We start from the raw sequence: 15,247 nt of genomic DNA, 5'->3' as shown, positions 1-15,247 counted from the left end.
GGTAATGGTCTTTACAAACCTTAATATTTAGTTATACTTTATTTTATTTGTATGTTAATGAGAAAATCCTGATTTGTAAAGGCAAGTGCTTGCAAATGGCAAGTTTTTTAAATGGCTTCACCATCTCAGGCTAACATTCAGTCTGTGGGCTATACAAAACCTGGTTAAACCAGCCACCCACGTCGCCATATCTTGATGTTAGTACTAGCTTATTTGAGTGTGTTTTGTTTATTATAGTTTTTATTATTCTGAAAAAAATTGGAAGCAAACATCTGCAGAATATATCTTAAAATTTAAGTAGTGTAAAACTACTTCTCTAGGACAGACGTCCTCTAGTAAGAGTTATAAAGCTATAGAAAATAATTGCTAGACTCTCATGGGTGGGTAGAGATTTGAGTCTTTCGCCTGTGCAGGGACTCAAATCTGGGCTACTGCCATTCCAACACTTGCATTTTCAGACAAGTAAACACTTTCTTTAGTGAGCCATAAAAGTAGGAATCATGTCTTTATTTTTTACCAATCTCCCCACCCAGTATTTATAAGTACTATTTTAAACCTGATCATAGTGTTATGTAGTCTTTTTCAAAAGTATGTAAAATATGGAAAAACACAAAGGAAGCAAATCACCAATAATTAACATCTTGCTAGGCTTTTTTTCTGTATAAAAGCAGTTTTATTTAAATGGAACATAATACATGGAATACTTTGTAATACGCTTTTCTCCACCCCCCCCCCCAAAACCCCATTTTCAGTGGCTACATTATATTATCATCAGTGGCTATGTGATAGTCCATCAAATAGATATGGAATAATTTATATTAAATCAATATAACAGTTTATGCAATTGATCACCTTCTAATTGACATTCAGAATCTTCCCAGTTTTTGTCTCCTATAAACAATTTTATGAGTGACAGAGAAAAATCTTTGGATGCATTTCTAAGGATGGATTCCTAAAAGTGGAATTGCTGAGTCCAGCATTAGGTACTATCCTCAAGTTTTGGATAGCTTTTGTCAAATTTTCCTCCAAGAGTTTAAATTCCCACCCACGAGCCATCCTCTTGGTGTGAAATCCCATCACTCTTAGCTCTTCTCTGTTCATCCACAGGTGAAGGGAAGGCAGTGCCTTGTTTATATTTCTTGCCCACATCTGGATCTTCCACTACTTTACTGAAAGATTTTCTGACATGAACTGAGGCTCTGGGTGCAAGGTTGAGAAACTGCTGTAGGCAAAGTACTGTTGGTTTTGTCCAAGTTTGGCTTAAAACCTTTCTCTTTGTTTCTCCAAGAAAGAGAACAGAGAGCCTGTTTACTGAGTTTTTGGCAGAAATAGTAGGTATTAAAATTCTGCTTACTAGATACATTCAGGAAAGAGAGACAATATAAATCGAAGTGTTTGTTTTTTAATTATTCAATGGGGATACAAAGGTTTTTAATGTCACTAACCATAGCACACACCATTTCATTATGTCAGAGATAATATGGATTTGGTTTTAGCTCATAGACTGGTACCAGATGGCCTGGGTTCAAATATCCACTGTGCCATTTACTGGGTAGATTTGGGCAAGTTGCTAAACTTACCTGTTCCCTAGTTCTCTCAACAGTAAAATGGAGATAAGTAGAACTCACCTCTTAGAGTTACAGGAAAGAATAAATGACTTTAGATACGTACAGCATGTGGAACATTTCTTGGCACATGGTAAGAGTTCAGTTACTGTTGGCTGTTATTACTGCTCCTTCCCCACTACCCACATCACTACGTTTCCATGGAGCAATGGATGAGGCACAGAAATCTTTTGGTTTTGGATTTGACCTTGACTTATGTAGCTGAAATCACCTCTCCTTTGAAGTGACAGATTAGATTACATGGTTTCTAAGATCCCTTCTAGCTCAGGTTGTGGTGAAATTAAGGGGACAGTGAAGAGGGAAGCTTGGCAGTGACTACTGTTTACTAACCCTTCCTGCCCAGGGAGGACAGAGCTTAAGTGTGGGGCAGAGAAGGAGACTAATCACTTTATCCCCAAATGTTTAGTTCTTTCTCCAGTGGTGTCAAAGTATGATTGCATTTGATTTTGCTGATGGCTAAGTTGGCTGGCTAGATGATCGGTCCCTCAAAACTTTATTGTGTGCTTTTTTTATGTTTTGGTCATTCATTAAATGTTTATTGAGCACCTACAATGATTGAAGCTCTGTTCCAGACCCAGGAGAGGTAGCCTTGAACAAAACAGAGAAAGTCACCCTTATGAAGCTTACTTTCTAGTAGGGTAGCCAAAGTGAACATATTTCATGAATGTTACGAAAAGAAGAAAAGCAAAGCAGAGTAACCAGGTAGAATATGGAGAAAGGGGATGACTTTTAGATGGAATAAAGACAGGTCTCTGAGGAGGCTACACTGGAGCCAGGGACCTGATTAGTGAAAGAGGAATCCACATGCATATAATGAGAGAATATTTAAGGAATAAGGACCTGCGAGTGCTAAGACCTTGACAGGGAACCAGTTTGTGAGAGGGAGCAGGGAGAACAGTGAGAGGAGAGAGATGGCCAAGGGCTGTCTAAGCCAAGACAAAAGCTTTGAATTTTCCATGTGAGATGGGAAGCCATTGGCATATTTCGAGCAGAACAATGATATGACTGACTTAATTTTAAAAGACTCAAGCTGGTGCTGTGCTGAGAAAAGGCTGTATGGGGAAGCATGAAGCAGGGAGACCAGTTAGGAGACTAGGGCGATGACACTTAAGGTGGTAAGAAATGATCAGATTTGGGCAGATTTTTAAAACCAACATCATGAGATTTGATCACAGAATGAATGTGGGATGTGAGAAAAACAGTCCACTATGATTTCAAGGGTTTTGGCTGAAGCCCCTGGATTCATGAAATTATCACTTGCTGAGATGGGAAAGAGTTTACCGAAGGAGGAAATTTTGGGGAGAAATTTGAGTGTTCGGTTTTAGACATAAACTTGGAGGCCTATTACATATCCAAACAGTATGTTGAGGAGGCAGTTGGAAATACAAGTTCAGCATTTAGGGGAGGGGATATACCTGTGAGATGAAAAAACCCTCAAATGTTTGCCTGTGGTTCTAAATAAGTAACATTTATTGATTTATTTTGTGATTGCCAAGTGGTTCGCCTGACTTTCTTCCAAATTCTGAAAAGTTGTCTGTAATCCTGACACCTTTGAATACTGAAGTTAACATTTTGGATGTATTTTCTTCCAGCCTTTTTTTTTTTCTTTTCTCTTTCTTTCTGTATATGTGTTTGTGTGTAAATGTGAGTTGGAGTGTGTTTTGGCTAAGTTGAAATTATAATGCATTGTATATATTCTGTTTACAATCTTTCTTAGTATTTTTTTCCGTATAAAATGTTATCAGAAAACTTTTTTTTTTTTTTTTTTGAGACAGAGTTTCGCTCTTGTTACCCAGGCTGGAGTGCAATGGCGCGATCTCGGGTCACCGCAACCTCCGCCTCCTGGGTTCAGGCAATTCTCCTGCCTCAGTCTCCTGAATAGCTGCGATTACAGGCACGTGCCACCACACTCAGCTAATTTTTTTGTATGTTTAGTAGAGACGGGGTTTCACCATGTTGACCAGGATGGTCTCGATCTCTTGACCTCGTGATCCACCTGCCTCGGCCTCCCGAAGTGCTGGGATTACAGGCTTGAGCCACCGCGCCCAGCCCAGAAAACTTTTTAATAATGATTAGCATGTATTTCATGGAATGGATATGATTAACATATTAAACTAATTGGAGGAGGGACTAATATAACTGTTGCCACACTGAATACATTCATACACATCTATACTTTTCTAAAAGTGGAATAACTGGACCAAAAGTAAAGTGTGTAATTCTCTAAATTCATAAAAAAAAAAAAAATTAGTTCGCTATCCAAAAATAATCAGTTCAGGCTCCTGAAAGCCCATGAATAAAATCAAGTATCTATACCTGTAGCATACTTTATGATAGAATTGTTTTTCACTTGATGGCTGAGAAGCAATATTTCTAATTTTCTTTTGTATTTCTTACTCCTTTTTATTGGTATTTTATAATGTAGATTTGTTTATGTTTGTTGTCTATTTTTGATTTATCTTTTTTCTCTTTAAGATTAACTCCCTTTTTAATGTATGTTGAAAACATTTATTCCCAGTTTTCTGATACTTTTTAAATTTTGTTTTAATATGGTAGAGTTTTAAAATTTTATGTAGTAAATTTATGTGTTCCCTATGTTTTCTTTTATGTTTAGAAATGCCTTATCCCAAGATTCAATTAAATAATCATCCTAAATTATTAATAATTTTTAGTATTTATTGTTGCCCTAAATATACAAAAATATTTTTGTATTTAGAACTACTTAGGTGGAAAGTATTTAAATATGTTATTTGAGTTGGAGAAATAATTTTTTCCAGTTATAGTAACACTTTTTTTTAACTATAAATTCTGGGGTGCATGTGCAGAACATGCAGATTTATTACATAGGTATACATGTGCCATGGCAGTTGGCTGCATCCATCACCCCATCATCTACATTAGGAATTTCTCCTAATGCTATGCTTCCCCATCCCCCAACCCTGCAACAGGCCCTGGTGTGTGATGTTCCCCTTCTTGTGTCTATGTATTCTCATTGTTCAACTCCCACTTATGAGTGAGAAATGTGGTGTTTGGTTTTCTGATCTGTGTTACTTTGCTGAGTATGATGGTTTCCAGCTTCATCCATGTCCCTGCAAAATACATGAACTCATCCTTTTTTATGGCTGCATAGTTCCATGGTGTATATATGCCACATTTTCTTTATCCAGTCTTTCATTGATGGGCATTTGGGTTGGTTCCAAGTCTTTGCTATTGTGAAGAGTGTTGCAGTAAACATATGTGTGCATGTGTCTTTATAGTAGAATGATTTATAATCCTTTGGGTATATACCCAGTAATGGGATTGCTGGGTTATACAGTATTTCTGGTTCTAGATCCTTCAGGAATTGCCACACTGTCTTCCACAGTAGTTGAACTAATTGACAGTCCCACTGACAGTGTAAAAGCATTCCTATTTCTCCATATCCTCTCCAGCATCTGTTATTTCCTGACTTTTTTAATGATTGCCATTCTAACTGGTGTGAGATGGTATCTCATTGTGGTTTTGATTTGCATTTCTCTCATGACCAGTGATGATGAGCTTTTTTTTCTCATGTTTGTTGGCCACATAAATGTCTTCTTTTAGAAGTGTCTGTTCATATCCTTCACCCACTTTTTGATGGGGTCGTTTTTTTTCTTGTAAATTTGTTTAAGTTCTTTGTAGATTCTGGATATGAGCCCTTTGTCAGATAGGTAGATTGCAAACATTTTCTCTCATTCTGTAGGTTACCTGTTCACTCTAATGATAGTTTCTTTCATTATGCAGAAGCTTTTTAGCTTAATGAGATCCCATTTGTCAATTTGGCCTTTATTGCCATTGCTTTTGCTGTTGTAGTCAAAGTCTTTGCCCATGCCTATGTCCTGAATGGTATTGCCTTGGTTTTCTCCTGCAGTTTTTGTGGGTTTTAGGTATTACATTTAAGTCTTTAATCTATCTTGAGTTAATTTTTGTATAAGGTGTAATTGGGTCCAGTTTCAGTTTTCTACATATGGCTAGCCAGTTTTCCCAGCACCATTTATTAAATAGGGAATTCTTTCCCCATTGCTTGTTTTTGTCAGGTTTGTCAAAGAACAGATGCCTGGCTTTATTTCTGAGCCCTCTGTTCTGTTCCATTGGTCTATATCTCTGTTTTGGTACCAGTACCATGGTGTTTTGATTACTGTAGCCTTGTAGTATAGTTTGAAGTCAGGTAGCATGATGCCTCCAGCTTTGTTCTTTTCACTTAGGATTGTCTTGGCTCTGTGGGCTCTTTTTTTGTTCCATAAGAAATTTAAAGTAGTTTTTTCTAATTCTGTGAAGAAATTCAATGGTAGCTTGAAGGGGTTAGCATTGAATCTACAAATTACTTTGGGCAGTATGACCATTTTCACAATATTGATTCTTCCTATCCGTGAACATGCAATGTTTTTCCATTTGTTTGGGTCTTATTTCCTTGAGCAGTGGTTTGTAGTTCTCCTTGAAGAGATCCTTTACACCCCTTATTAGTTGTATTAATAGGTATTTTATTCTCTTAGTAGCAATTGGTAATGGGTGTTCACTTATGATTTAGCTTTCTGTTTATCTGTTACTGTTATGTAATGCCCTTCTTTGTCTTTTTTGATCTTCGTTGGTTTAAAATCTATTTTATCAGCTACTAGGATTGCAATCCCTGCTTTTTATTTGCTTTCCATTTGCTTGGTAAATATTCCTCCACCGCTTTATTTTGGGCTTGTGTGTGTCTTTGCACATGAGATAGGTCTCCTGAATACAGCATATGAATGAGTCTTGACTCTTTATCCAGTTTGCCAGTCTGTATCTTTTAATTGGGACATTTAGCCCGTTTACATTTAAGGTGTGAATTGTTAGGCGTCAATTTGATTCTGCCATTATGATGCTAGCTGGTTATTTTGCCCATTAGTTAATGCAGTTTCTTCATATTGTTGATGGTCTTTACAATTTGGTATGTTTTTGCCATGGCTGGTACCAGTTTTTCCTTTCCATATTTAGTGCCTCCTTCAGGAGCTCTTGTAAGGCAGGCCTGGTGGTGACAAAATCTCTCAGCATTTGCATGTCTGTAAAGGATTTTCTTTCTCCTTTGCTTATGAAGCTTAGTTTGGCTGGATATGAAATTCTGAGTAGAAACTTTTTTTTTATATATAAATTTTTTTTTATAAGATGGGGTTTCACCATGATGGCCAGGCTGATCTTGAACCTCAGGTCATACACCCATCTCAGTCTTCCAAAGTGCTAGGATTACAGGCATGAGCCACCGCGCCCAGCCTAAAGAAACTTTTTTAAGAATGTTGAATATTGGCCCCCGTTCTTTTCTGGCCTGTAGGGTTTCTGCAGAAAAATCTGATGTGAGTCTGATAGGCTTCCCTTTGTGGGTAACCTGATTTTTCTCTCTGGCTGCCCTTAACATTTTTTCCTTCAGTTCAACCTTGGTGAATCTGATGATTAGTATCTTGGTGGTGGTCTTCTCAAGGATTATCTTTGTGGTATTCTCTGTATTTCCTGAATTTGAATATTGGCCTGTCTTGCTTGGTTGGGGAAGTTCTCCTGGATAATATCCTGAAGAGTGTTTTCCAACTTGGTTTTATTTCCCCAACACTTTCAGGTACATTGCCTTCTGTGTTGATCTCACTGGGACCTGCAGACCAGAGCTGTTCCTATTCAACCATCTTGCCAGCCACCTCCTATTTCTTTTTACTGATCGGCTATTTCTCTCGTTGATCTGAGGTGTTACTTTTGTAATATATTGTTTGCTTATATATACTGGTGTTTAATTTGCTTTTTGCTATTGTGAATGGGATTTTTTTCCCATTATTTTTCTAGCCTGCTATTTCTGATACATAGATAAACTAAAAATTGTTGTTAACCAGTCATTTTACACAGTTCTCTTTTTCAGGTGATTCTCTTGGGCTTTTGTGGTAGAAAATTTTATATTCCAAGATGATCATTTTTTCTAATAGTGTGTGCTTCTAACTGCATTGTTCTGAACTTCCAGCAGGATGTTCAATGATAGAGTGATAGCAAATATCCTTGTCTTGTTCCTCACTTAAGAGTGACCATCATGTTTGTTTGTTTTTCCTAGATCTCTCTACTTTAGTTAGAAGATGCCCCAATCTTGTCCACCTAGACTTAAGGTATTTTTTTATTTGTTTATTTTAGATCAAAAGTTGAAAATTTTTTATTTCTCATTTAATGGAGAAAGGATCATAATGTTGAATTGAAGGAACTAAGCAGTGGGTTATTTCTATCTTTATCTAGGATCAATGTGTGATTTTCAATATTTTTTTTTTTCTGGTCTCTTACAGTGACAGTATCATGCTGAAGAATGATTGCTTCCCGGAATTTTTCCAGCTCAACTACCTCCAACACCTGTCTCTCAGTCGGTGCTATGATATAATACCTGAAACTTTACTGTAAGTATGTTTTGTTTTTAATGCTTAATAGAAGGCAGGAAACAACAGAGCTGCCCCTTGGTGTGAAAATCCATTATTATTAATAGACATATGAAACGGAAACATTAGTGATTAGTATACCAAAGACTGGCTATGAAAGACTAGCAGAGTGTTGCTTAAACTGTCTGGAGAAATTGAGTTGATTCAGATGGTTCACTAAACATTTATTGACTAGCTGTAAGCAGTTTTAATGAGTAGCCTGCTGTCTTAGTATCTGTTAGAGGACTTAGCAAAGAAGCAGAAGATAACCTTTTCCTCCAGGAAACTCAGAGTATAATTAGGAAGGCAGACCCAATGTGAGTGTCTTTTTTTCTTCCCAATTTTTTTGGATTAACTCCAGTTTATCCCAGAAGCTTTCATCTGGGCTTAAAGTTCTGTATCTTATCCTGATCTATCCTGGATAGTCAAGGAATAGGAAGGATATAAGCCTGTAGATGGTATGTATTGTAAGTCTGATGCTGTTTTTGAATAGGGTTGTGTTAAGGTCTAAAAAGTGAAGTGACTTCTTCAAGCCTTATGGTGAGTTGGTAACTGACCTGGGTCTAAATCCTAGGTCTCCTAGACAGAAGCAAAATAGTCACTATGTAATCCAGTAGTTCACACAAGGGTTCGTTTTACCTGCTCAGCAACTTCCACGGAATCAAGGGAGTGCAAGAAAGAAGCAGCCTGGTCTATCTTTTCTTTGGGAAGCACCATACCCAACTCCTCCTGGGAATCATACTTCTATTGTTTTAAAAGGTTTCCTGTATTTCATCCCAAAGGGCTGGAAAAGTCTCCCTAATGGCAAATGTAAATTTGTAGCAATTTTATTGAAAACCACAAGAGGTCGGTATCTTAGAGTAGGTCAGGTGCCCGGCATGCCCTCAGTGCGGCTGCTGGACTCATTTATGTAGCTCACTATTTAAATGATGGTTAATTTAGCTTCCAGCTCCTACCTAGGAACAGTGGTGAATTTGAACAAAGAATTTTAGTCCCCAGAATCATAGTTTGGATCTTTTAAGTTCATTTCAAGAATTAATGAATAAATCTGATACTTTAGCTACACAGAGTTAGCTAGTAGTATTAGGAAATCTGGTAATTATGCATTTCAGTTAATCATTTTAATTAATTTTAGGGTTCAGGGTCTGAGCTGGTATCTCATTTGGGAAAGGACTGCCTAAAATAGGGTGGTAGGATTTACTTTCCCAGCTCTCAAATGTTGGGGTTTAAACTCATGTGCATAAAACTTATTGAAATCCCTGCCCTCTCTATTTTCTAGAATCCAGAACTCCTACGAGCTTTTAGCATCTATCCAAGAAGGCTTCCCTGTCATCCATTCTTTCCTGTTCTTGTCATCTGGGCTCCTGCTTCTTTGCATGTGCAGCCCCCTGGGGAGTGTGGTGATAATTCTTTTTGGGTTGCTTTTTTTAAGAGAATCTATCCATGTGTCTTGCTTTTGTTCCTGTGCAGAAAGAAGCTAAGCAGGTAATTACCCAAATGCTTTTTCTCAAGCAGAGCCAAGGGGAAGGCTGTGAGCTCTTCATTTTAATATTTTTATCCAGTGGGATAATAGTAACAGTAATTGTAATACCTGCATAATAATCGCATGGTAATACCTGGAGGCAGTGTGAATTGATGGTTACAAACATGGGCCTGAAGTCACAGAACTAGCTGTGAACCTTCACTGCATTCTTATTTCTTTTATGTACAAATCTTATGAAATAAGAGAAACAGGGACATTAGGAGTTTAGTTACAAGTCAGACCACTAAATAGACAAGAAGAAAGATCCTGTCCTTGAACTTTAAGGTTAAAGAGTATATTTCTTTAGGCATTGTGTAAATTGTACACTAATTTGCATTGTGAATCCTTAAGATGAGTTTGTTGATACTTAAAAGTTTCTCAAGATAAAATGAGAATTAGAATGACTAATTTCAATCATTTTGGCAGCTGATGTATTTGAGGTTTATAGTAAAAATTCCAGGATGCTTCAGTAAGAATTTCCAGAGAACCATCTATGCTAAAGAACTTAAGGCTATTTGTTTCTCAGAAAGTGGGAAAATACAATTTGAATGTCTTTCTTCTGTAGTAATGTTTTAATACTTGAGAAACTGTAAATTTTTCTTCCCCAGGACCTTTCCCATTGTATTTATTCCCTTCTTAATTGGTCTTCTCCTCTGTGTCTAAACTCCTCCTAATTCTTCCCTATTTCTCATTCAAGTAAGAAACCCAAGCTGGAGGTAGTAAACCTAATCTGAGATTACAGAAGAGTAAAAAACTTCTGTGGTAGGAGCATTTGTAGTTGAGGCCTTTAAGATTTTATAAGAAAAACAAAATTATTATATAGATGAGGTAAGGAACAATCCCGTGAAAGAGATCATAAATCTTTTATTTTCTAAAATTCAAGATAACAGAAGACATTGGTGTCATTTTATACTTCTTACATTAGAAATAATGGCTCTTGAGCTACTTATTTCTATTTACTATTCCTTAGTTTGCTCTTCAGTCTCTCCACTGTAGTTTTTAAAAGATGCTTGCAAAGTTTTTATTCTGGGTTGTAGGAAATGCACAAAGCAGGAGGCATTTTTTATTTTTTGTCTTCTCCTTAAAATTTTAGAGACTTTCTGGATTTTTTACTTGGGAACTGGTTCTTCATCCATCGTCTTATGTCTTATCTTATATAAGCCCCTTCTTATATATAACACTCGAGTGTGTTCTCAGAGTCTGCTCTTAATTTCTTTCCTCACCAAATCTCTTTCCCAATGCTGTTGCAAGAACATTCCCTCCTCTGCCATCTGCCATTCCTCCTTTTCTTACTTCCTCCTACAGTTTCTTCCTTTAAATATTCTCCAGTGCAGAATGGCTCACAATTTGGCTAATTTGGATATCCCAGAACCAGAATTCTCATAACATTTCTCAAATTTCACATGAGGGATTCAAAGTCGGAGCTGGATTGCTGTCATTATAAGTGATAAGTATAAACATCTGTGTACTGTGATCTTACCTTGATACCGTTTCTACATTCCAGAAAGCAGTTTACTTAAAGAATGACAATTTGTTCTTTCTGATTTTCTTTGGTTGTACCTTTAGATCTTATTGTCCCCTTGTGAACAAGTATATTTATTTCATTTGGAGTTCTTTTATTTTATAAATTAGCCTTCATCTTGTACTCAGCTAACGTATAATAAACATTTGTGGGGTTTGAGACACCTTGTGGAATGTAAAATACATTTAGGGGAGCCATGGGAAGACTGGAAGAGCAGGTTAAACACAGAAGGTCTTCAGGCTAGCTGAACAGCCTGGGTTCTATAAACACAGGGAAGCATCCAAGGTTTTGGAGCAGTTGAATGACTAATCTGAGCTAGGCTTTAGGAGGATGCCTTGGAAATTGGCATGTAGAATAGGCTAGAAAGAAGAAAGACTGAAGGTCAGGTGACAGTTATTGTAAGGCAAGTTTGGGGCTTTTTTAAAAGTAATTATTGACAATGTGAAAATACAAAGGATGTTTCTGACTCTAGGTCATGGATGTGCTCATTGATCTGTGGTAGGATTTTGTTGAAATTCCAAAATAAATGTTCCCTTTCCCAAGACTTTGTACTGTGTGTCCCAACCTTCAGCAAATACAGATCAGAGAGGTGAATTTCTAGGCACATAGATCTGAGTTAAGAAGAAAAACATCATTACCAACACCACACAGTGTTTACTTCGCAGAAATAGGTTTCCTTTTTTGTAAAACAGAATTTCACTGTTAACAGAGTTGAATTTCAACTCATGTGAAATACCTAAAGGGACTGGCTTATCTATGCAGAAAAAAAATGATAATACGTAGAGAGGTAAGATGGCTATTGCCTCCTTAAAGGATGTGATTTTTCACCCATGTTTTCCACCTGTACCCAACTACCTAACCCTATCTAAAGTATCTTAGGGAAGTCAGTGGTAGTTTTCATCACACAGAATGGACTTGTTGACTATGAACCATTATTAAGAAGTTCATGAATCCTGATAACATCTCCTTTTGAGAGGTGAGCCTAGTTCACATAAAGGTTAAGTTTATATCCTTAATTTGCATGTAACCTTTGGTGGTTACAACTGGCACCTCAGTAAAACATTTGCTTTTTACCATCACTAGCTTGCTAGTTTCTTCTCACAACACAGTAACCCCATTCAGATCACTGTATAAATGACAGCTGGAGAAAGGAAGCAAATATGGTTGGATTTTAAATAAACCTGAGTTTCTAAGGTTATTAGGAGCCTCATTCAATAAAATGCACCAGTGCATTTCCTAAAACCATGTTGCTCAAGCTATATGGTCTGTGCTTTCCAGTTTAATTTGCTATTTTCTCAAGTCATTTATTATAAATTGTATTTTCAGACTGCATTTTGTAGATGATACAAATTGTAAAATTTGGGTCATATAACTCTAGTCAAACAGCTTCCATAGATACTGCTATTCTAAAAGTCTTTTCTTCCTTTCCAGTGAACTTGGAGAAATTCCCACACTAAAAACACTACAAGTTTTTGGAATTGTGCCAGATGGTACCCTTCAACTGTTAAAGGAAGCCCTTCCTCATCTACAGATTAATTGCTCCCATTTCACCACCATTGCTAGGCCAACTATTGACAACCAAAAGAACCAGGAGATATGGGGCATCAAATGCCGACTGACCCTGCAAAAGCCCAGTTGTCTCTGAAGCATTTATTGCAGGATGGTGTCTCTTCTTTAGAACAGGGAAAGTAGGCAGGAAGCCCAATTGATGGAGTACTTAGCTAGTTTTATTCTTGGTTTTCCCTTTGCCTTCATTCTGCAAGTATATTAGGGAACCATTTGAGAGGGAAAACTATGCAATCTTGCTTTTTGAAATGATTCTAAAAGCTTCTATCACTGCTTTGCTCTTAAGAGCCAAAGTTGTAGGCCTTTTGAAATCTTGGGAGAGTGAGCCTATAATTTCAAGATACCTTAAAGAGCAAAATTTGAGCCACCTTTTCCAAGTACCCTTCTTATTAAGTCTATTAAGAATCAAGCTTAAAAATTACCACCAGCAAACAATCTTCATAGCTTATATAAGTTTTATCTATTTAATTTTATAGTATTGCTTTATAAGACAGCTTAGAAGAACAATAAGCTATTTGTATTATGAGATGAACAAAAAGAGAATCATAGGATAGTAGCATATGAGGCCATCTTTTCTGGTAATGAGGAAGAGAAAAATGCGTTTTAATTTTGTCTTTAGATTTGAAATTATGTTAATAGAAATTAGTAGCCACTTAATTCACCTTAAAACTTACAAAAGACCAAACATTACAAAAACCAGAGGTATAGAATTGGTATAGGATTTGAAGGCCCAGGAGACAGCTTTCTACGACAGGTTAATTTGAAGTATCTCATAATGTTCATTAAGTTACTGTGTTTCCAGACTTCTAAATTAGATGAGAAATATAATTGTTTTCTAACTTGATAATCAAATTATGTGAACATGGGTCTTTAAGATTTTTAAATGACTTGCTTTGTTTTAGAAAGGTGCTATTAATCTAGTCTCTATTCTTGAACATTTGGATGGAAGAATTCTGAAGTTGCCTGCTGTTTTCCTTTAGCGCTGAGGTTCTTAAGGTTACTTTTGTATTCTAAAATCAAGTATTTTAAATTCTTTTTTTTTTAATGATCTCTCACCAATAATTGTTTGAAACTATCTATTTATAAGGGTATCGGACCTAAAGTCCGAGGAACTGCACTCCCTTCAATCAGAAATATACAATAGAAGCAGGTATATGTTTCATGCAGTTTCAGTAGTATGCACTACTTATACCTATGTAAGAGTTAAAATCCAGATGTGGGACCTTTTGATACCATCCGTGATATTTTTTATAAACTGGTACATAGAAGTGAAAAGATTAAGTTCTACTTCTGAAAAATCACAAAAAACTAGTTTAAATTGACTTCTTCTTAGGTTCAAAATGTAACGCCAAGAAAAGCCAAAACCCATCATTTGTATTAACTTTTTTTTTAATCAAAAATTGTTAACGTTAGAAACATAGTATGAAGTGCTTTAATCTGCTTAGACCTAAGGAAGATTTTAAAGTTGGGTTACACAGGAAATGATTATGCTTAAATTTCTTAGTAAACAGTGCTAAATACTACTTGAAATTATTGTTTACAGATTAGTGACAAGAGCTGGGGTTAGGATTCAGTTGGACTCTGACATCCGGATGCCCTCAAACATACAGAACTTCCAAACTCAAGTCCAGCCATAAGCTATTTTGCCAACATGTCAGAGTAATCTGTATTTTTGTATGTGATTTCTACTTTTATAGACTTGTTTTAAAATAATAAAACACATTTTTATAAAAATGAGTACTTAAGCTAAGTTGTATTCCTTTTTTCTCTTATTTTAAGTACTGTGATTAAAATTTGAAAGCATTTAGTGTGGTATGCCATAGAGGCCTCTAAATAATAACCTTCAAAACAGAGCCCTGGGATGGTCCTTTTCGACCCATCTACTTTATATGCTTGTCACATAAAAAAAAAAAATGATAGTTTATAATGCTTTTTGAAAAGGGGTTAATACAGGCTCATTATCTTTAAAGTGCATCCAGTAGTAATGTATCTACAAAAACATTTGAATTCAAGTGACAAAGGTGATACTCAAGTACTATCAATAAAAGTCAGCTAGTAGCAGTTTTTAAATATATTTGATCAGACTATACTATGTGTTTTAATGTCATTCAGAAACTATTTGAATGTTCATTGTGTGCCCAGAGGTCCTTCAAGAATTCCATTCCTTTTGAACCTTTCCATTCGAATGGTAGAATGGTGATTCCTTTTACATTATCACCGTTATGCCTTGTTTTTAATGATGAAAAACATCAAATATGTTTAAAAAAAAAAAAAGAATATGATGAACCCCATCATCCAATTTCAACTATCATTGACTCCTGGCCAATCTCTCTTTATCCATGATCTCAACCATTCCCCTCCAACACAGGTAATTTTGAAGCAAAACCCAGTCCCATAATTTCCTATTTCAGTATAGACCTCTAAAAGATAGGGATTCTCCTGCATGAATCCTGAAGCATTATATATCAAGATGATATTGAAAAATCCTCAATTCTTCAGTGGGTTTATTTTGCTCAAAACCTAAACACGGTGTACACATTGCATTTGATTTAAATTCTCTAAATCTTAATCATAAGATTTCTTCCTTGTAATT

At 36.2% G+C, this 15,247-nt stretch overlaps 1 protein-coding gene across 6 annotated transcripts in view; it reads left to right on the top strand.

Moving 5' to 3' along the window:
• The window catches only part of SKP2 (S-phase kinase associated protein 2), a 34,670-nt gene extending 20,282 nt beyond the window's left edge, over positions 1-14,388 (top strand). For 4 of the 6 annotated variants that reach the window (XM_002745055.7, XM_078365601.1, XM_035291679.3 and 1 more), the window contains 3 exons: positions 7,696-7,747; positions 7,919-8,026; positions 12,520-14,388. In XM_002745055.7, coding sequence (XP_002745101.1) covers positions 7,696-7,747; positions 7,919-8,026; positions 12,520-12,733 — 374 coding nt within the window. In that variant the 3' untranslated portion in view covers positions 12,734-14,388. Of the gene's footprint in view, positions 1-7,695; positions 7,748-7,918; positions 8,027-9,323; positions 9,530-12,519 lie in introns of all 6 variants that reach the window. The other 2 variants (XM_078365602.1, XM_078365600.1) reach the window with 1 other exon arrangement.
• The last annotated feature ends 859 nt before the right edge of the window (positions 14,389-15,247 follow it).

This window comes from Callithrix jacchus, chromosome 2, assembly GCF_049354715.1.
Source record: "Callithrix jacchus isolate 240 chromosome 2, calJac240_pri, whole genome shotgun sequence".
Classification (NCBI taxonomy): Eukaryota; Metazoa; Chordata; class Mammalia; order Primates; family Cebidae; genus Callithrix; species Callithrix jacchus.
This window is presented reverse-complemented; position numbering and strand designations above follow the sequence as displayed.